We start from the raw sequence: 22624 nt of genomic DNA on the forward strand, positions 1-22624 counted from the left end.
TTGCTCTTAGATTTTATCTCACTTCTGCAGACTAAATATCTCATACGTAAGACTACAGTCTCTAATTACACTGTACCTAATGAGCAGCGAAAGCTTGCTTGATTTTTCTCTCTTCTGCATTGAGAAGAATGGAGTTTACTAGTGAGGAGACAGGCTCTCTGTCCTGGAAAGCTCTGGAAGCAGAAAACCTGAATGTTTGACCTTGTTTTTTAAACATCCCATAAGCAGTGCTGCGCTGGAATGTGATGGTTAAGGAATGGTGGGAACTCCGGTTAAGAATAAACCTCTCAGCCTGAAGGGCTGGTTGTAGAAGCAAGCAAACTAGAAAACGTTGTCACCAGCTGTAAAGCTGCTGGCTGTAACAGACTGACATGGCTCTGCTGGTTACCAAGAGACCGCAAAACACCAGTCTTGGCTGGTATTTGAAGCCTCAAACATAGAACCGAGGACAGCATAGCCCATTCTGCATCAGAATTGGAAAGCTGATTGTAAGTGGCCATTGACAGAAATAACTGGGAGGATTACTTGAATAAACTGGCATAAATGGCTTGGAAAGAACATTAACTGCAGGGCAGTTTAGACTGGGGCATGTAATTTAATAAGTGGCTCATTTCCCATGAGGAAGGCAAGTGAACAGCTGGAACCTTTCCATGTACCGTACATAAAACTGAACCCTGTATTTTTGAAACTGATGTAGGTGCTTCTTTGGGGCAAAAAGAAACAAATGATCCATTGCTACCCAGTTTTATAACATCTGGAGCCTGGGTACTGGGGTGCTCCTTCTGGGTACCTCTACCACTCCACCTCCCCTCCACAGTAAATTATGTCCCAGTGATGTTATCCTCTGTTTCCTGTGCCAGACCCCTACGTGAAGGTGTGGCTGATGTACAAAGACAAACGGGTGGAGAAGAAGAAGACGGTAGTGATGAAGCGGTGCCTGAACCCAGTCTTTAATGAGTCCTTCATCTTCGACATCCCCACAGAGAAGCTGAGGGAAACGACCATTATCATCACTGTCATGGATAAGGACAGGCTCAGCCGGAATGATGTCATTGGAAAGGTGAGTTGTCCTCCCAGTTGAGAAGCTCCCGGAGCCCAGGACAAGGCCTTTCCAGCTGGGGTTGGCTGAATTTAGGCAGCAGGTCAGTGGACAGGGAGGTTGTTCCACACACAGCTGTGTATGGAGGGCCACCAGTGACTGGAGCTTGTTTCTGTTCCTGTGTTTATTTCTTCACAGATTTGTCCATATAAGTAGATTAAAAATGAAACTTAAAAGGGAATATTGAAATCTACCCCCACCCCTGGGATCTACTATGTTCTCAAACCATTTAGTAAAGTCAACAGAAATAAGAAATCAGTACAAACCACAAGGGTGGGGAGCATGTTTGCCCATCTGGATTTAAGTTTCACATCCCTCACGGTTCCTCTTCAGTGATACCCATGAGTGCAGATGTCTTGTTAGTAGTACTATTAATTAGGCAGCGGCAGTAACATGCCAACATAATGCATAGTAGTATTGACAAAAGCATTAGTTAAAGAAGACATGTCCCTTCCTCCAAGGAGCATACAATCTAAATGCCAACAGTGTGGGGTACTTAAAGAGGAGAAAGGAGATGAGAAAGTCAAGAGAAATAAAGGATGAATGTGAGCAAATGTAGCTAACACCTGCTGAGGCTTCATTTCTGTTGGGGATGAGCATTAAGCCAAAGGCCTTGCGTACTGGAGAGGGAGGGAGGGAAGGAGAAGGTATTGGCACCACATAGTTCTGGGAGAGAGTTCTAGGCAGCATGTTGTGTCCAATGTACTCATTCCATTAGCGCAAGGATTTCTCCTTGCACAACAAAATTTTCCTCCTCTCTTCTCTCCCCGCACACATCCTGTGCCCCCCCCCATCTTCCCTGAGGTTGAGGGAACCCCTAAAATAAATTTGGGTGGGTGCTGCAAAGGAAGAGAGGAGGTTCTTGGGCTGACAGAACGCTCATGTAGTGCTGCTTTGGATATAGCCTATTAAGTTCATCAGAGGAGAATGGCCATAGTCATTTAAGAAAGCAGGAGGCTTTCAGGTTGCTAAAGGTGGTAGACTTAGAGGAGTGAAAGTTGCAGGTGAAGATATAATGAGAAATATGGGCAGAAAGGTAGCTGTTGGGGTAGAGAGTTGTGGCAAGGAGAGAGATGCCTCTCGCTTGCTTTAAGCTTCAACTATTCTAAAAAAATTGATGATTTCATACACGCGCAGAATGCTGGGGCCAGAAGTGGTTTTGTAATAGTCAGTGAGCAGGTCTGCTTCACATGAAAATATTGCTACACACCCCCTCAATCTCCAAGCAGTGAGAGATTCTAGGGGTACCAGGCGCACTTACCAGGACCTGTGTTTCCTTTTGGAAACCACAGCGGAATCTGTGGTGTCTTTAGGATATATGGCTTATTTACACATATGTACAACTTGCGTCTGCGTGGAGAGAGTGCAAAGCATTTACATCCCAAGAGCGTCCTGTTCCTCTCATTGCTACAGCTTCCAATTCCAAGAGATCCCAAATACCGTGTCTGACCCTCTCTGCAGTATAAAAGAGACTGCCTGCCTCGTACTCTGCCCCCATCGTCTCCGGCTTGCAAAACTGGCACTTTTTCCCTGTTTGCTTATCTCATCATCCTCTGCAATTCTGGCCCTCCCTCCTTAAACTCTGACCTTTAGTCTCTGCTATCTTTCACCTTAGGGAAGGGCTTTCCCCATTTTCTCTCTGGCCCAGAGAGTCTCCGTTAATGACCTTCTTAAATGGGTTAATGACTCGGCCATTCGCGTTATTATCTCTTGATGGTTCTTTTACCAGATAAAATTATTAGACATGGTAAAATTGGTTTAAACTCCAGTCCCCACTAGGTTCTGAAATTTAGGGGTTTGCTTAAATTCTAACCTTTTACAGAATTCTGATATTTTAGGAGAGCCTATCCCCCCCTCAAACCTATAACACCACAGTGGTACCTTGGGTTAAGTACTTAATTCGTTCCGGAGGTCCGTTCTTAACCTGAAACTGTTCTTAACCTGAAGCACCACTTTCGCTAATGGGTCCTCCCGCTGCTGCTGCACCGCAGGAGCACGATTTCTGTTCTCATCCTGAAGCAAAGTTCTTAACCCAAGGTCCTATTTCTGGGTTAGCGGAGTCTGTAACCTGAAGCGTATGTAACCCGAGGTACCACTGTATATATCTGGCCAGCAGAGAAAAAGCTAAGTACTCTCCTCCTACTCCATCACCACTTCTTTGCTCTAAACTGCAGCCTCCTGAGGGGGCTTTTCATTTTGAAAAATAAAATAAAATTGGGGACTCGATTATATGCCTTTGTGTGTGGCATGCAATTTACCCCAAAGCAAGCCCAACTGTATTTATACTGTGCCTGACAGATGTTTGTCTAACATTCACTTTGACTTTTGAAACTGGAATGTGAAACACAGCGGCTGATCAATCAATGTGTTTCTGCCAATATGATTTTGGCAGTGTTACGCTTTCATTACCACTGGTTTTCTTCTGTCAAGGGTTTCAGCTACCTTACCTTGGAATAGCAAGTTCCTTATGAAGTACTAAGAAAGAAACACCTAAGTATATAGGTGGATACATCATCAGCACAATCTCGGCTGCATCTAAAGGTCTGAACTCAAAACCCCAAATCAGTAGTCAGAAAACTCAAATGCCTTGATCCTGACCTTTGTGAGTGCTCAGAAGCGATCTGCCTTGTCTCACAAGCTGTCCCATTTTCATTTCAGTGGAAAGAGCTGGTCCCCCTAGATAAATGAATAAACATACAGATCAACTTCTTTCTTTGAAATGAATGAGAAAACTCTTCTGGACTGGTTCTTTTTGCAAGGCACACCTACACAGAAGAGTCTATGAGAGAAAGTCTCATGAAAAAGAAGGGGGAAACCACAAAGCACTTCCTGATAAAGAATTTATTTTGAAACCTGTTGGGCCCTTTTTTCAATTAAAAAATCCTGCCTTCAGTCTTTTCAAAATAAACTGCCCAAATTATCATTAAGACAAAGCTGCTCTCTCTCTTTCTTTTTCCCCCTTTTGGTGCTGCCTCCCCCCTCCGCTTTCCTAGGCAGAGTTGTTCGCTGTATGCATTTGACCTCCTGTATCCAGAATAGATTGATGGATCCAGGCAAGATGCTGTGATTATGATAAATTATGCAAATTGAATACATTGTCATGTATCTACTTTGTAAGATGTATTCCTGTGGCAAATGTTGCAAGGGTCGCAGGATTTTTACCGGAAAGGAGAGTAGTGTAGGGTGCTGGGATAAAATAGTGATTGGAGATCACAGGGGAGGGATATGTAAAGAGGAAATATTGTCCTTTAGGCCTTGGAAGCAGCAGCAGCATCAGCAGGCTCTTTCTCTGGCATCAACTGCTTTTCAGGGGAAGGTTCCTTATTTCTTTTTAACTTGTACCATTTCTAGGTCTTTCATGCAATTTATAAATAATAGATTGTATGATGATAATGAGACCTATAAATGTACTTTCAGAAAATAAATAAAGCTGAACTCCTGACAGTTCTGAATTAGCTGCTCCCTGATTCTGCATAAAGAAGCCAGGGCCTCTTGTCTACCCCCTCAGAGTACAGCATCAGTTAAATTCCAGAGTATGAATATGCATCATTTGTTGCATAATTCCTGTGCAGGTTCTCTGACTCGTTTACAGCCAACATAAATCACAACACAGGTGATCTGCCTTGTATGTCAATATTATCCAGATAAGGAGTTTCAGGGTGATCATGAGGTGGAATTCACATGGTGCAATTTATATGGAGAGGACAGCACATGGGAATGACCATGTACTCCACCTTCCCCACAATCATGCTTCCCCATCCTGCCAAACAGCTGAAGCATATTGTTTGGCAGGCAGTAGAGGGGGAGAAATGCAATTTACATGCAGAATATGCATGCCAATTTGCATGTGGGGAGTGGCTTGGGCTCCAGCTGCACTGAAGGTCTCCAGGGGACCAATGTGGGCCACAGTTTGCTCCCATGTGTTTTAAGGAAAAACTACCGTATTTTTCGCTCTATAACACGCTCCCAACCATAACACGCACGTAGTTTTTAGAGGAGGAAAACAAGAACAAAATATTCTAAATAAAACAGTGGATGTATGATTTTTGTGGTTCATGCTATGGCCACAGACTTTGTGATCTGATGGTGAATTTGGGGTGACCCAGTGCAAAAATCCTGAGGATCCATGTGGATCCGTGCTTTGTAACCACGTTTTAAGTGGGGAGGGAAGGAAAAGCACTCAAGGGACAAGGAGCAGTGTGGGGGGTGTGGAGAAGGAGCTTTTCGGGGAGCTGAGCGGGGAGGAGGGAGGGAAAGAGCACTGTTGCTTTAAAGGTATACTTAAGGTATTTGCCCTGTGCCTGGTTTTTTTTTCCATTTAACAGTTTGCAGCCTTTTCCTTCCGCTCCTTGTTTTGAGGCAGAATAGATTTGAGCAAGTGAGGAGGACTTGGATTGCAGGGGATTCGCCATTAGCTGTGTAAAAGCGCTCCTCCTTGCAGCCTGAGTGATAAACAGCCACCAGCAGCAATAAAATGGAGCACAAAAAAGAGATAGGGGCACTAGGACCCAGACAATGCTCAAATCTATCCTGCCTGAAAACAAGCTGCTCAGTCCCATCGGATCAGCTGAGGATCAGCTGAGACACAGGGGATTTGCGAAGTTTTCCCCTCTCCCTCATCCCAAGCCTTTTTTTTTTTTTAACTTCCTGGTTTTCACTGCATGGCTCAGAGCTAGAGGTTGGTTTTATTTTGCTGCTGGTTGCTTAAATTTTATCTTTCCTGCTGTCCCTCTGCAGCCTCATTGCTCTGTTTAGAGAGCGCGCAGACCTTTGCTAGTCTGTCCCTCCTCCGTGTCCGCTTTGCTGCCATGGCTCTCCCTCCCTCCTCCCCGGCTCCAGGTCGCTTTAAAGCAAGCAAAGCGAGAGCCTCATAGAGCGTGTAAACGGCTCCCGCTTTGCTTGACTGACGGCAGCCATGGCTCCGATCCGTGCATTCGCTCCGTAACAGGCACAAGCATTTTCCCTTACTTTCTAGGAGCAAAAAAGTGTGTGTTTTGGAGCGAAAATTACGGTAAATGAATGAAGGTTCCCATGTTCCCTGGCAAATATTCAAATGCAAGTAGATTGGAGGTGCCAGATTAATGTAAATCTAGAACTGAACCTGTGTCTGTGCATCCGTTTCTTCTTCAACAGAGGTCTTTCTAATTGTACTGTTGCACAAAAGTTTATTCTGCTGCGCATTCAGTTCTAGCTTAACATATCTTCTAATAGTGCAGTCCTATGCATGTCCCAGTGACTTGAATGGGACTCATTCCCAAGCGAGTGTGCATAGGATTGCAGCCTAAATTTGGGGAAATGTTCCAGCTTGGTACTTTCAAGATGCAGCTGGCCTCCACCTTAACTGCTGAGCTCCAAATGTATGCCAACAGAATTAACAATTAGACTAGCACAGGGAGCAAGTTCTATTCCGTATACACAAACTTTCTTTCCTTCAAAACATTTTTGCTATCTTCATCCCTCTGGAGTACAGAACTTGCTTAGGATAAACTTGAATCTAATGAAACACTATTTATAGTGAGGTATGAAATGAAAGTCTTGGATAACTGCAGAGCACTGTAGTATTTTGGCAGTAGTGAAACAGTTCTTGTAATGAAACTTCTGGAAGAGAGAGATGAATGAGGATGCATAATGGCTTGGGTCTGGTAATCTTACCATTCTTAGTCAGTTGAAGGCTTTGCTGGAGCTGTGTGCATAATTCTGGGCCTGCTTCTCTTATATGCATGGGCTCACACTGAACAGCTTAAGCTGCCTTATGCTAACTCAGCCCATCACACCCTCTGTTGGCTGACTGGCAACAGGTATCCAGGGTCTCAGGAAGAGGTATTTCACATTACCAACTCCCTGAGGTGTTTGGGTAGAAACTCGGGCCTTGAACATACAATGCATTGTGTTCTGCCAGTGAACAATGATTCTACTCACAAATTTCTCATCAGCTTGCAGTTAGGCTTATCACACAATTCTGTTGGATGTCAGGGTAGAATTTAGGCCCGAATCAGACTTAATACAATCCATTGTTGCCCTGATCAAGCAGTGCCCAAGCCCAGTCTTCAATGAGCCCTTCTGATAAGTTCCAGATCAGTACCCTGTTTTGGAGTTGTGCACTGTGGTGGCATTGAAAGGCCTTGGGTTGTGTCTTCTGCCTCAAATGGATTTGTTGAGAACGTGGACTGAGTGGATCCAAGGCCAGCTCGAGAAAATTTCTACCTGAGGGGAAATAAAATTTGATGTTTCACCGTTTCATATTCAGAAGCTGACCTGGCTGGCAGTTGTATCTTACTTCTGCGCTGGTGATGTGAACAGCATCTTACATGAGCCAGAGAATAGCAAGCTAGCTTAGTGGGTGCAGGGACAGGTCACATGACAAACACAGGTCCATCCTCCATCATATTGGTGCCACTTCCCCACACCAGAAACATCTGTTACCTGAGGCAGCCACTTCACTTTGCCAGTCTTGAGTGGATCCATGCAGAACTTGGCACACAGTGAAACCATCATGTAATTCCTTTGCCACACACCCACATAACCCCACACATGCCTTGTCATGCTTCAGTCCCCTTCTAGCAGTTATTAGTTCTTATTATCATTAATTAAATTTCTTGTTGTTATTGTTGTGATTATTTGTTAGTTGTAGTGAGTTAGTTGTTGTTAGCTATTATTATTATTAATTAAATTTCTTGTTGCTAATTTTTTTATTAGTTAGTTGTTATTAGTTAGTTGTTGTTAGTTATTATTATTATTAATTGAATTTCTGCACCACCCTTCATCCAAGGATCCCATGATGGTTTACAATATAAAAACACAGAAATACCGTACATATCATAATAACAAACAAAATTGTATTAAGGCACAGTAAATATGGGATGAGTTTCATGCTGGATGTCTGGAGAAGCAACTAGAAAACTACACATCATAGTGCTTTACCAGATGTCATTCTGCACCGATTCATTCAGCTTGGTCAGTTCTTTGTGATTTGGCTTTTCCTTGGTGAATATCAGTTGACGCAATTATTTTTAGGGAATATGAAATACAAATTCATGCCAGCTGGCGATCTGGTCTTTTATTTAGAAGTGTAATATTATGCACAGCACTTTAAAAGAAATTAATCAGTTCCAAATCTGATTTACATTAAATATATATAATTCTAATTCTGTTAATATAATGATGACAAATTGATGCAGTGATCTTGTTATTATGTGTGCGCACTGCAGAGTCAATTATTCCCTAATGCAGCACTGTATTAAAACAAGCAATGTGTATTAAATTAAAATCAGCATAATGTGAACCCAACATCAAGAGGATGCAAATGTTAACACAGCAAAATTGTTTAGCAAAAGCAAGCTCAGCCAGATCTCTTAGAATTCAGAAGCCTCCCATTCAGCGACCAGATTTTCCATAGGTTCTCCAGGTTAGTCCACAACAGGGCCCTGGTGCTTCAGTTTCCTGAGGAATGAAAGCAGCCACTTTTTATGCTCAGGGCCCATGCTGCAGAATAGCTTGCCGCCCATTCATAATTTTTATGGATTGTTCCTGTTTGGAGAGCTTTGTCCACAGTTAGAAGAAAATCAATGGTGTGCATACTTCTCTTCCAACTTATGCTGCCATGAGTTAGAATGCCTGAGAAATCTCAAAGGACAATAGTAAATTACTAATGATTAACATACTGAAAATAAGTTGTTTTTCAAAAACGTATAACCTTCATGCCCCCCGCCTAGATAGATATGCCCATGCACATATAAATATATATGAAATCTAAACATAGCAGCTGCGGAGAGAGGAGAGGAGGCAGAAGCTTAGCTCAGAACCTGATGGGGTCACAGCAGTATAGAAATTAAATCATAGAATCATAGAATCATAGAGTTGGAATAGACCACAAGGGCCATCGAGTCCAACCCCCTGCCAAGCAGGAAACCCATCAGAGCACTCCTGACATATGGTTGTCAAGCCTCTGCTTAAAGACCTCCAAAGCAGGAGACTCCACCACACTCCTTGGCAGCAAATTCCACTGTCAAACAGCTCTTACTGTCAGGAAGTTCTTCCTAATGTTTAGGTGGAATCTTCTTTCTTGTAGTTTGGATCCATTGCTCCATGCCCGCTTCTCTGGAGCAGCAGAAAACAACCTTTCTCCCTCCTCTATGTGACATCCTTTTATATATTTGAACATGGCTATCATATCACCCCTTAACCTCCTCTTCTCCAGGCTAAACATGCCCAGCTCCCTTAGCCGTTCCTCATAAGGCATCGTTTCCAGGCCTTTGACCATTTTGGTGGCCCTCCTCTGGACACGTTCCAGTTTGTCAGTGTCCTTCTTGAACTGTGGTGCCCAGAACTGGACACAGTACTCCAGGTGAGGTCTGACCAGAGCAGAATACAGTGGCACTATTACTTCATCTTACTTGTCTTTCTTGCGGGAGAGAGGAAAGCGGTGTTTGTGCAGATCATGTAGTCAATTGCTCACTAAATGGAATACAGCACCAAGCAAAATCATCAGGGGTGGAGAACCTCCAGTCGACAGGCCAACTCTGACCCAGCACAGGTCCCAATTTGGCCCCTGAGGCCATTTCCCCATAACTCATATACCTGCCCCACTCCTGAGGTCTTACGGGGATGTATTCCTGTGAGGAGCTCAATCAGACAGCTAATTCCTGCAGAAAACAACTTTGCCAGCCTTACACTCAACGCTTTGCTGGCAAAGTGCCTGTGCTACAATTCCCAAGCACCTGGCATCCAGCTGACTATCGGAAACTTGGAAAACACAGCACAAGGGACTTAGACAAATGGGGCAACCCATTTGACGTCCTAATTTGTCCTGCCCACCTGTCAAAGCTGGACCACAGGGGTGGGGACAGATAACAATCTGGCCTACTGGGTCAAAAGGGTTCCCAACCCCTGAAATGTGGAACCGGCTCGAAGAGAACTTGCCAAGAAATTTCAGGCAACTGCCGACCAAAGTTCAGAATTACTCACCCTCCTCAACCTCTGCTGCTGCAACGTGATAATAAGGAGTGATTGAATAATTGCCATTATTGTACAACCTCCAATCAAGTTATGAAGTCACATTTCTTTTGAGTGAGAGTCAGGAGGCTCCATTAGTGGATCTGGAAGACAAGACTTGGCTGTCATTGCGGGGGAGAAGCTGACACATGCATCCTCCATAGAAGCAATATAGAAAGCTAGGGGATAAAAATAACCAGAGCTGCACAGAGGGATTAACACTTGTTTGCATTGCCACATAACTAATTTTGACACCTCCAACACATTTGTTCAGCAGAAGAGGAATGAAGGGTGGCAGCTGGTGTGGGTGAAAAGCTCCATCAAACAGGGCTGTGCTGTAAGTTTCTCACTGGCAGATGCAAAGCCCAAGGCAGTTTAGTGGGAGTCAGTGGCTGGAGATGGCTCTCTCTGCAGGAAACCTCGTGCCCAAGTTGGAATACGGGGGCTTTTCTATTCAGTAGCTGCTTGGGTTACATTACACAGTCAGATGGATTGTACTGTTATCTGAAATGTGTCACCGGAGGTTAACATTATTAAAAACAATCTACGGCCATTTCTGGACATGGATAGCCTGGTTACAGCTACCCATGTGTTAGTAGCCTCCCAGCTGGATTATTGCAATGCGCTATGTATGGGGAAGGGACGCGGGTGGCGCTGTGGGTAAAACCTCAGCGCCTAGGACTTGCCGATCGTCAGGTCGGCGGTTCGAATCCCCGCGGTGGGGTGCGCTCCCGTCGTTTGGTCCCAGCAGTTCGAAAGCACCCCCGGGTGCAAGTAGACAAATAAGGACCGCTTACTAGCGGGAAGGTAAACGGCGTTCCGTGTGCTGTGCTGGCTCGCCAGATGCAGCTTGTCACGCTGGCCACGTGACCTGGAAGTGTCTGCGGACAGCGCTGGCTCCCGGCCTCTAGAGTGAGATGAGCGCACAACCCTAGAGTCTGGCAAGACTGGCCCATACAGGCAGGGGTACCTTTACCTTTACCTTTATGTATGGGGATGGTCCTTGAGGATGGTCCAGAGAGGGCAGCCAGAGTGCTAACTGACATATCTGCACAAGGCCATATTACCCTGGTTCTCAAGGATCTGGACTGGCTGCCTGTCACTGGGTGAAATTCAAGCTGTTAATACTGAGGTCCAAAGCCCTAAATGGCTTAGGGCCTGGGTATTCAAAGGGGCATCTCTCCCCATATTATCTGGCCCAGGCTTTGAGGGCACTGCCATGTGGGCTCACCAGAGGGCTTCCTTGGCAAGAGCATCCCAAGGGACACCCTCCCCTCTGAGTTTTGGCTAGCAAAAACTTTCATTGGTTTTCTCCCCTGAATGAGCCATTTTGTGCCCAAGATATACTTGGCTGTGTATTGAGCGATATATTAAACAGATCAAGATGGCGGCATTTTAAATTATTATTTTTTTGCTGATTTTATTGTTTATTGAGTTTTACATTGTTGTGGCTTTCCCACAGCACGTGAGGAGGGGATGGCCTACAAGTTCAGTCAGTCAGTCAATCATGCCACTCCTTAAACCCAGTGGATATCAGATGTATCTGTCTGGCCTTCTCAACAGGGGTTCCCCATCAGTTCTCTGTGGTCCTACCAATAGGTATGGGGTGGGAAAACCTGTGGCCCTCCAAAGGCTGTTGGACTCCCATTAGCCCCAACCAGCATGACCAGTGATGGGAGCTGTAGTCTAAGAACATCTGGAAGGTTACAGGTATCCCCACCCCTGTGTTAGGTCTTCTTTTACAGCCCTCTGAGCACCCAGTTCTCTGTACCTTGCATGCCTTCATTCTCTCAGCCTTCATTCTCAGGCACTTCAGAGGCCTTGGATTCAGGCTCTAGTAGCACCAGTAATGGAAAGGTTTCCAAGTAGCAGGCCTGAGAACCACCGACAGTGATCAGTGGCAATCCAGGGCTAGAGGGATCATCCAGTTGTTTAGTGTGAGGCAGATCCTGTTCCTAGCAATAGTGACAGCTGTGGAGAAAAGAGAGCAGTGCTAAGGGAGTAATGTGTAGGGGCTGGAGCACTGGCTTCAGAGCCAACCCAAGACATTTTGCTGCCTAAGGCAAAATGCAAGATGGCACCTCTCCCCATTTCATGTACGAAAGTCAACCAGACCAGGAGACACTGGTTAAGGGACAGCACCTTCCACTGCCCCTGAACGCAATAAGACTACAGCAAGGCAGGACATGCAGCACCCTCCCCGCCCATCAGTATCTGCTGCCTGAGGCAACTGCCTCATTCTGCCTCATGGTAGGGCCACCTCTGCCTGTATCTTTCACAATGAGCCTCTGCTCTTCTATCCCTTTCCCTCCCGTTGTTGAAATTGAATTCTTCCTTTTAAACTTTGCTTATAGGGCTGCTGGGCGCACAGTGCTGGTGAATCCCTAGCTATCCACCACCTTACTTTGCCCAGAGATATCTAGACAGTTACATCAGAGTGCACGTGTTTGCTTCATGGGTGTGTGCCCCAGGTTCCTTAAGTACACAGCAACACCCTGATGATGTGTACCCTTCTCAACCATCACCAGCACAAAATACATGGCAAGCCACCAATACTGTGATAAAGCATGGAGTCTCCTATTGAAATATTGCATATCAAAGAATCACAGAGGCCGTTTATACAGGCATCCCACCCCCACCCCACCCCCACTTTCCTTCATGCAAACACGCCCAAATATGTTTCTGCACACCAAAGAAAGGAAATGTGTGAAATGGCACCAATGCACACAAGCAAGCAATTTCTATGATCATGGATGGTCCAAAAAATGGCAGCTGTGATTATAGAAATTGCTGCTGAGTATGATCACAGGGCAATTACACAAAGTAAAACATCTAGGGAAATGCCTGAGTGAATCAGCCCTTGCTGGGTAGCTATAAATGTAAACCTCCACGCAGCCCATGTGGTCTGGGTGACTTCTGCACTCTTCATTGTCTATCCTCCATTCTTCATGCATTGTGCCCCTTTACATTAGGAATCCTTGTATGCCAATATAAACAGCTCCAGGTCGGACACAGGGCCAAGCAAAATGTGGCAAGAGCAGCCCTGTTTGTTCATGTAGAAAGCAATGTGTGAGGGTCTAATGCTAATGTCAGCTGAAACCTTCCTACTCTTACCTCCCCACGGTCCATCGCCCCAGATGCATTCCCCTCCACCTGGCTTACTTCCAACACTGGAACTGGGCTAGGAGCTGCAGTGACAGATCTTGAGATGGTTAGGTGCTTGCTGGGTTCAGGTCTCCTTACCTATACATCCTTGATGATGCAAAAAAAATGAACATACACGCCCAATTTATATATGAATGGGCCATAGACACATATTAAAAAAAAATGCTCGCTCAAGTTTAACCCTTAAGGTTGGAGGGATCGGATGTGATGTAAATGAGCAGGCTGAACAAAGATAAATGTGGAAGACAGACAAGGGAGGAATGTGGAGGGTGTGGGAAGAATGAGGGTTGAAGTGGAGGTAGGGGAAGTTGTGACTGGTAAAGCTTTAAAAGGGCAGAGGAGAAACGAAAAGGGGGGGCAGGGAAATAAAGGACCAGAGGGTCAAGTGGAACCAGCATTTGATGGAGGAGTTGCAACCAGGAGGTTTCCATTCATTGGAGACAAGTCTTGAACGAAGGTCCCTCCTCCTGCTTTCTGACCTGTGTGATTTGTTTCCTCCTCCCCCCTAGATCTACCTGTCATGGAAGAGTGGCCCAGGCGAAGTGAAGCACTGGAAGGATATGATTTCACACCCCCGGCAGGCTGTGGCACAGTGGCACCAGCTGAAGGCCTGAGAGGCAGGAGCCGAGGACTCGCTCTGGGTTTCAGTGCACCAAGTCAACATTTACTGGCCACACTCTCACTACTACTTTATGCACAACGGCTGCACCCTGGTCTCCCCCAGGGGGGGAAAAGCTTGGGAATGACCACAGGCTAAGGGAGCGAACCTGAAACATGTACTAAACTCTGGGAAAGTGGTATCAGTGCCCAATGTGCTGGCTCAGCAGCGCAGAGCATCACAAGGAGCACCATTAATACCCAACCTCCTGCTTTAGCCTTTCCATCAGACTCCTTACGTAGAAAGAACGAGAGGGAGAGAGAGAAAGAGAGAGAGAGAGAGAGAGACCAGAGCAGAGCAGCCCTCCAGCTGAAGGTGGCCTCAGCACTGATTTGTTTGGATTCACAGTGTAGCAATGGCACAATGGGAGGAGAGGGGTCCGCTACTGCCATACAAGACTTCCTATGAGTTCTTCCAGCCAAAGGCCCATTGGGATGGTGCCCTACTCCGCCATAAGAAAGCTAACCCCATCCAGCGGCTGCACTGGCCTGAGAGGGGGCACTGCAAGGAGATCCCTTGCTCTGTTTCCATGAGGTGGTTTCGTTATCATTCAATAAAACTTGTAAGAGTAATAAGAATAATATAAATAATAATGCTGGCTAGACCTTTTCCTAGCCAGGCCTCTCTGCAAAGGGGAGAGGAGCCACGAAGCTCCCCTAGCCCCCGTGTGTGTGTGTGTGTGTGTGTGTGTTGTGTGTTGTAACTATGCGTGCAGGGCATTCGTGTGTCACTTGTGTTCTCTTTCTCTCGCTCAGCCCTAGACAATTTGTTTCTCTGAGGGGCTTGATTCACTGCCCAGCAGGAATTGAGGGGAAGCTTATGCCATGTGGAAAAGGAGGGGAGCAACAGATTTTGGAGCTTTGATTGAGAGCAGAGAGGAAAGGAGGCCATTTCTTAACCATGCTGGAAGCCATGAAACACATGCCACAAGCTAGAGTGTGTGTGGTTGTAACATTTGGGAGAGCCTAGCTTTTAACTGCCCCTTTTGTTTGGCAGAGGCAAAGGAGACATGCTGAGCAGTCCTGAATTTTTTTGGGGGGGGGTCAGGGCGGGGGCCATTCAAACTGATCCCTCTCAACATCCCAATGTGCTTGTCACAAATGGCCCCAAGCAACCATCCTACTTTAATGATGCCTCCCCATTTTCTCTCCTCCACTCAGCCAGCCACATGCACCCTAACCCACCACCGTCTCTCTTGGATTCCAAAGCTTGTTTTCACTCAGTGTGCAGCCCTTCCCTTGGAAACCAGCAAACACACAACTGTGCAATTTCTAGTTAATTAGCCACCCACTTTCTGTACCCTTCTGCAGCTATGTTAAAAGAGTTTGCCTAGAAACTGACTTCTCTCATTTGCATTCACACACCCCAAATATAGGTTGCATCAAGAGGATTAGTGCCCATGATGTAGAAGGGTGTGATTTTTCAGTGAAACCAGTACTTCCCGGAAGTGGCGTTGAGGAATTGACTTTATGATAGCAAAACAACCCAGCTCTCTAGTTAAAAGTCTTGGCTTGTCCACGCAGTAACTCCAACTTAAATCTTGGGTTTCTATTTGTCTTTGATGAAATGTTTCATCTCTTCTCTGCTTTTTATTCTTCATTGCCTGATAGGGGAGCAGGGAAAAGTCAACTCTCCCAGACATTCGGTCAAAATGGCAAAGAGACCCTCTCAAGGCTTCATAGGTGAGAGCAGGGACTAAGGGGCACTGACAAGAAAGATTTGTGTCTGATTCCAGTGGATCTTTATCTCAGTCTTCCCACATTTTTCCTGCAAACAGAGAACAAGGATTAATCTGCACAACCCTTTTTGAATGTGTTAAAGGCAACATGTTTTATTTCAGTTACTTGGGAAACACTTTTGGGTTAATCTTTTGAATATATTGACACGTGTTCTAACCCATTGCATCCTGTGGAGAAGCAATAATCTGAAAGCAAGTCAAGCCAGTTCTCCAGGCCACTTCTCACAAGCACTCTGCACAGCTTTTCTTCTCCCCACCCCAAAGGCTAGAATGTGCCATCAAAGATGGTCATCTGCATGATTCAGTATGAGTGTGCAGGTCAGTCTTGCACCACGCTGCAGACCCTCCGTGCGTAGGAGGTGAGCAGTGATGTGAATGTGACAAACCATTCATATAATCCATTTGCCATTTCCAAGGCTCAAGCTGCAAGGGGGAAATGATGCTGGGGTAGATAAGGCAGAATGGTTTTGTGGAGACGGAGCCTCAGTCTGAACACATATTGAAATATTTGCAGCAGCTATTCGACAGAGCAAAAACCACTCGTAAGACAATTCATTTTGGCTTTGAGGTGTCCTAGGTGATTGTGTGCAGGGCTGGCGCAGGACATTTTGTTGCCTGAGGCTTAGGACAAGATGGCAGCTCCCTGCATTCAACATCCAGATGCTGGCTAGCCCAGTGGCTGAGTATATATATATATATATATATATATATATATATATATATATGCACACATATATATTTCACAATTAAACATTATCATCACATAAGTATAAAAGAATAAACCACAAAAAAGAAAATAGAAAATAAAACATTTCCACACAATATTAAACCCACATTTTGGGGTTACTCAGATCCCTCGACTTCCCTCTAGCCACGGCTGAGTCTTAATTCAGCACCAGGGATTGGACAGTGTCCTTCACCATACCAGAGGCAGCAAGCTAGTTGCGAAGGGGGCAGGACATGCCATGTAACATAAACAGCTCTGTCTTCCAACGTAGGAAAATGGCCAGTTTTAATATGTTTCACCTCCATTTGTTTAGAAGCTGCTACCTTCAAAAGCAGTCTAATGGTGCATCTCACTACAGATGCAAAAACCTCATTGTAGTCCTCTGCATACTTTTGCGAGTAACAAGTCTTGCTTTGTAGCATTCAACTTCCCGTTCTGTGCCCTGCTTTACCTTGCACACCCACTTGCTTCCAATTGTCTTCTTCCTGGGGGGCATCTTGATTAAAGTCCAGGTTTGGTTCTGGTGCAGGGCATCCATCTCCATGCACCTTCCTTCCATAGACGGGCTTCAGCGGCTGCTACCTGCTCCATCTCTTCCCAGGTGGAAGGTTTCATGGGGTGATGCCGGCTTGTGATGGAGGACAGTTGCAGAGTTGGAATAGCTTTCTTGGGTCTCAATGAGCACCTGACCTCTGTCTCTGGAGTCACTTCATCTTCCTCATCACCAAGTGCAGGCATCTCATCATCAGTCTCCTCCCCTGTGGGAGCGCTGCTGCTTGGACTCTACTCCTCTGCTTCTCCTTGCTGCTCATCATTTGTGCTAAGTGGTGTGACAGTAGAAAACAGATCTGGACATCAATTGAGGAAAGTACTTGTGGGCTTGTGTTTCTTCCTCTGACTCCTCAGAAAAATCTATCTCTTGTCAGCTTTCCTGTGCTCATCAAAATGAACCGCATGTCTTGTGCTGACCTTTCCAGTATTCAAGTTCATCACTTTGTAATATCTGCCTCCAATACCATATCCAAACATAATTGCCTGTTCCTCTCTAGAGTCTTAACTTGTCCCTGTTCTCCATGGGTACATAGGCATAGGCAATGCTGCCAAACACAGATTTGTGTGATATGTTTGGTACACTTCCATGCTCAAAAGGTGTGCGTTCAGCTCCCTTGGTTGGCAGACTGTTCTAGAGAGCCATCTTCTTCTCTCTCAATTTGAACATCAAAGTAGTAAGAAACATTTCTGAGTTCCTTTATCTCTGCTGCTTTGCCCATCAATCTCCCCAGGTGCCTCCACTTTATTTCATCCACAGTTTTAACAAAAATGGCATTGCGAGCCTGTTCTCTAATTGACAGAAAGCTGGAACTGAGACATTTTCTGGCCTCATACAATCAAGTGAAAGCCTGAAATGAGGGACAGCTTAAGGAAAACAGGATTCATGTGGATATAGATATTTTCACATTCTTCTTAAACAATCAGCTGAGAATTTATAGATTTAGGCAGATAACTTTGAAAAATGAATATGGAAATGAAAAGACCTCATATATATCGAATGATTACTCATATGGGAGAAGATAGATTGTGTTATGGGAAGCAGTGATTGGGGTAACTATCTCAAGAGACACCCAGAAATATATAGGCAATTCAGAGGAATTACGGTCAATGTGGCATTTAACCCCACTTAGAATAGCTAGAATTTATGATACCAGTAATGATGACTGTTGGAAATGCAGCTCAGTTACAGCATATAATTTCCACTATTTGTGGAACTGCCCTGAAGCAAAAACAATACCAGCAGGAAATGGTATCTAATATAAGAAGCATGTTGAAACAACCTGTTCAGCTAGACTCAAAATTACTCCTATTAACTTATTTGAAAGACACAGTCCTTAAAGGCAGGGAGAAACTGTTGTTTAATACAATTCTATTCTAATATTATATGAAGTGCTACATAATATAATACAGTGGTACCTCGGGTTATGAATTTAATTCATTCTGGAGGTCCGTTCTTAACCCGAAACCGTTCTTAACCTGAGGCGCGCTTTCACTAATGGGGCCTGCTGCCACCGCCGCATGATTTTCATTCTTATCCTGGGGCAAAGTTCGCAACCTGGAGCAACTACTTCCGGGTTAGCGGAGTTTGTAACCCGAAGGGTTTGTAACCCGAGGTACCACTGTACTGTATTTTTACTACGAGGGGTGGTAACATTTGGATTCTCTGCCCCTAGCGACAACATTTCTTAAGCCATCTCTGCATGCAAGAGGTTCTATCAATGCTGCTGGGATAGAGTCCTAATGATATTTTTCTTCCTCTGGCCTTGTCAGTTTTGTCAGCTGCTTCCAGAGGATTTTGACTTGTTTCCAGTGTTATTTCTACTCAGAATAGATCAATTGAAATTAATGGACATGGCTAACTTAAGCCCAATTAACTTCAGTGGGGCTACTCTGCATAGAATGAGCACTGGATACAACCCTATTTGCTTCCAACGTGAGGGCCAAGTGGGCTCTTCACCAGCCAAGCATTATTTCGTTTTTTGCTCTGGCTGTCCAGGTCACAGGCCTTTCACTTATCCCTTGCTTAGCACAAAGGTAGCTATCATTCCATCTAGTTCCCAATGAGAGATTGTTGGGTGGCTGCAGTTTCCCAGTCCACAAAATTGCCCATCTGATATGAACTCCTAAGCCTTGAGATGATATATATGAGGCTGACTGTCACCGACAGCAATCATAATGTAAAGCCTTCTGCTCCAAGTACCATGGCAGATGAGAAATAAAAGCCAGGAAGATGCAAGCATGCTTAAAAGTACCCACTAGGTGGCACTCATGTTCTATTAACACTGCATCACTGGGCTATCACTGGCTCAACGTGAGTGATAAAAGACCCAATTGACTGCTGGTTTAACAGCCAGCGCAACACTCTTACATGCAAAGTGACAGGAATGTTTCAGGATGACTGATACTGTCAGGAGCTCTGGACTATTTTGCCACCAAAACTAAATTGTGCATTCTCCAAGTGATTACTGGATGGCAGTAGAAAGGCAGTGGAGTGGATAGAGGCCATTTGGATTGGCAGGACCCCTAGAAAATGCAAACACAGGTGGGCAAATGGATAGCAGGATTCTTGGGGTTCCCAAGCTATGGAATAGCAGCTGTGGCATAAGCCAGGCCCCCAAATGTGGATTTTATGCAAAATTGCAGTGACATGAGTAGCACTTGCATACTAATATTTGGTTGGAAAACTGGGATGAGATGTCCATGCCTCCAACCTAAAACCTATCATGCTCTGCTGCCCCTTCACATCAATTCTCACATACCCCAGCTTCCCACTATTGCCCTGTATGCTCCTTGCATGGTATTCAATGCTGGTCCTGTGCAGAATAGGCCTGATGTTAAGAGACAAGGATAACATGGGCTTATTGAGTTCAAGGAGTCTACTTTGAATAGGGACTTGAATCCAACCCACACACTCTGCCCACCTTCTTTCACTCTCCTCCAATTGCTCAGATCCTCAACTGTTATGCTACAGACTGACTTACCAATTTCCCCTCCTCTTCTGACCTTCAGTTCTACCGAAAAGTCTTCACGAGCTCTTCCCTTGCCACGAGCCCTCCAGATAATGAACTTCACAACCCTGCCTAGTTGAAGCTCTTTCCTTTTACGCAGCCATCTTTTTAGGCAGCACATTGCCACTGAATACTACTTGAGTCGAATAGGAGGGATCTGTCCACCAGTGGATAGATTATGAAAGCTCCTTCCTCCTCCAGAGCTTTGTCCTCGCCCAGCCAGGCCATTGTACAGAGGAAAGCTCAAATAGGGCATTCAATACCTTCCTTCTGTCCTGGGTCATTAATCCTGTGGAGTGTGAGCCAAACTTCCAGCACTTAAAATCAAATAAAACAGGGCATTCAGCTTCTTCCTCCAAGCAGTTAACCAATGGGTCTGTTCTCTCAGGCTATCCTTGAGCAGGTTGACTGTAATAATATGTATAATAGTTGGGGGGGGTGGAATTTAAGGGTGTTTTATTTTGTTGAGTTAGTCAGTGTGTTACAGTATTTTTTTTCTATATGATGTACAGATGCCTAAATGATATTTCTGGTAGGCACATTTTTATACATGTAACAATACACTGCTGAAAATAAAGGAGGCTTGCAGGAATAGGAGAAAAACCCCAGTTAGTTGGGGGAAAGTTTGGGGGGAATCAGGGCTCTTATAGAAAATGAGTTGGGGTTTGGCTTTCTTTTGTCTTCTTTTCCCCTCATGGCATTTCTTGGCATCCACTCAGCTGGGCAGGCTTTTTAAAAATCAAAGAGCCCCAAGGAGGTTTTTATATGTTTCTTTATTATCCCACTGTTGAGGAAGAGGGCAGAAGGAGAGAGAGTGAGACATGATTTAGCAATTGACGTTTGTTTAATAGGTAATGTCTTAATGGAGAAATAAAACCAAATTGTATTGAAATGAGAGGGGCCTGCTTTTTTATTTTTGTGCCCCCTCTTGTACAGCTGTCAGCCAATCAGATGCAAAAATATAATAATTATAATAGTGGGATATCAGAAACAATGGGGTTTTTAATGCCAAAGCAAACTGGGAAATACATGACATCCTATTTCAGTATTTTATCAGCTCTCTGTTCCAAGACAATGCGAGAACCTTTTTCTCAGCTGCTTCCTAATAAGTCTTCAGTAAAATAATTGTTAAGTCCATCAAGCTATTTATTAATAATGTTTATTATTTATTAATGACTTCTATGATTCTATGATTCTATGATTCTTCTACTGTTAGTGAATTGTGCCCAATTTAATTTTGATGCCATCTTTTGTAAAGGTTTTAACAGGCGATCCACAAAAGGGCATCAGTTTTTGTGCTTTGTTATTTAGTGTGAGAAAAAGGCCATCAAAATCACAAACCATTATTCCCTTTCTTGGATTGAAGCGCTAAAGTGCTTTTATCGGGAACAAAATCCTCCTCTGTCCCAGTCTAAAATTCACAAAGCAGTTGGGAGTTGCTGGTGTTTTCATGTACACTTGGCTTGCCCCAAATAGTCACAAATTGCAGGGCTGTACAAATCACAACAAACTGAATTTGGATCTTCCACATCACGAGAAGCTCACAAGCGTCATTATCTAGTTCGTCATGACATTACAGATCCTTGGTGACATTACAGATTCTGCACTGTGATTATCACTGGAAAGTATAAACAGCAGTGGAAACAGGACACTGACAATTATGGGTGGCAAGTGTTTTATTAATGGGGGAGGAAGTCACACAATGACCATAATAGCAGATAAGATGGTTGGATGACTGGCTTTCCATAGCAGCAAAAGCTTACTTGGCATTTTAGGCAGCTGAGTAATCCTGAGAAATTCACTCCTCGTTCTTGAAAAACGGGTTGAAAAAAAATCTATATTAGTTGTGCACAACTTTTAACTTGCCAAGCAGAACACAGCTCAGTAGCCTTGAAGGTGACGTGTCAGATAACCCACTGACCAACTCTCAACTTTGCTTTTACAGTCCCAAGCAGCCAGGAGATGTATTGCGCACCTGGTGTGGCATCCATTGCTAGTATTTGGCCTGCTGGATCTCAGGCAGTGCAGGCCTGATATAAGCAGTGACAGATCTGAAAGGACATATATAATAGTTCCCCATTGTGATGCAAGAGTCCAGTTTTCTAGTAACACTGGCTTCTCCCAGATTGTCATTATGCCTATCACACAGAAACCAAATAATTTTATACTGGGAGAAGCTTCCCATCCACCTACTCTACAAGCCAGGTTTTATATTGGCTTTGATTTTACTACTTTGGTGGCACGGACTGATGCTTTTACTTCCATAAACTGCTATGATGCTTTTTATGATTAGCAGACTAGAATTATTTTAAAGAGAGATTTTAGCCTTGTACTGAGCACCTGTGCCAATATCCTGTTTTCGCCTCTGCCCCCAGCCTAACATTGAGGTTTACAGTGAAATTATATTCCCTCCTCTTCATCCAAACACAAGCCAGAATGGGAAAGCCGCGGAGTCACCAGATACCTTTCTAGTTTTACCTCATGCTTGCAAGGTAAACACCAGGAAGTTACCAGAACTCCACAAGCTTATTAACTTTCATATCCAAAACAGAAACAATAAAGCTGGCATCGCAGGGTCCTTTCTTACTATTGTTCTTGTTTTGTTAATGATCGTGAGGTGAGGTGAGCTTCTTGGATTAAAGAGCAAGAGTGACCTTTGAAGTCTGGCACCTGTTCATTTCTACCA

General features: G+C 44.6%; 1 protein-coding gene and 1 long non-coding RNA gene across 5 annotated transcripts in view; one reads left to right on the plus strand and one right to left on the minus strand.

Annotated features, from left to right (window-relative positions):
- The window catches only part of SYT7 (synaptotagmin 7), a 232915-nt gene extending 216585 nt beyond the window's left edge, over window positions 1-16330 (plus strand). For all 4 annotated transcript variants that reach the window (XM_082220936.1, XM_082220939.1, XM_082220937.1 and 1 more), the window contains 2 exons: window positions 861-1060; window positions 13765-16330. In XM_082220936.1, the coding sequence (XP_082077062.1) occupies window positions 861-1060; window positions 13765-13869 (305 nt within the window). In that variant the 3' untranslated portion in view covers window positions 13870-16330. The remainder of the gene's footprint in view (window positions 1-860; window positions 1061-13764) is intronic.
- A 1924-nt stretch (window positions 16331-18254) lies between these two features.
- On the minus strand, window positions 18255-21113 carry LOC309542990. The gene is made up of 2 exons (XR_014224492.1): window positions 18539-21113; window positions 18255-18494 (listed from the first exon to the last, which is right to left on the minus strand). It is a non-coding gene; the product is annotated as an uncharacterized lncRNA (long non-coding RNA).
- Window positions 21114-22624: the final 1511 nt, after the last annotated feature.

This window comes from Podarcis vaucheri (genome assembly GCF_965113315.1).
Source record: "Podarcis vaucheri genome assembly, chromosome: 1".
In the NCBI taxonomy this organism is placed as follows: Eukaryota; Metazoa; Chordata; class Lepidosauria; order Squamata; family Lacertidae; genus Podarcis; species Podarcis vaucheri.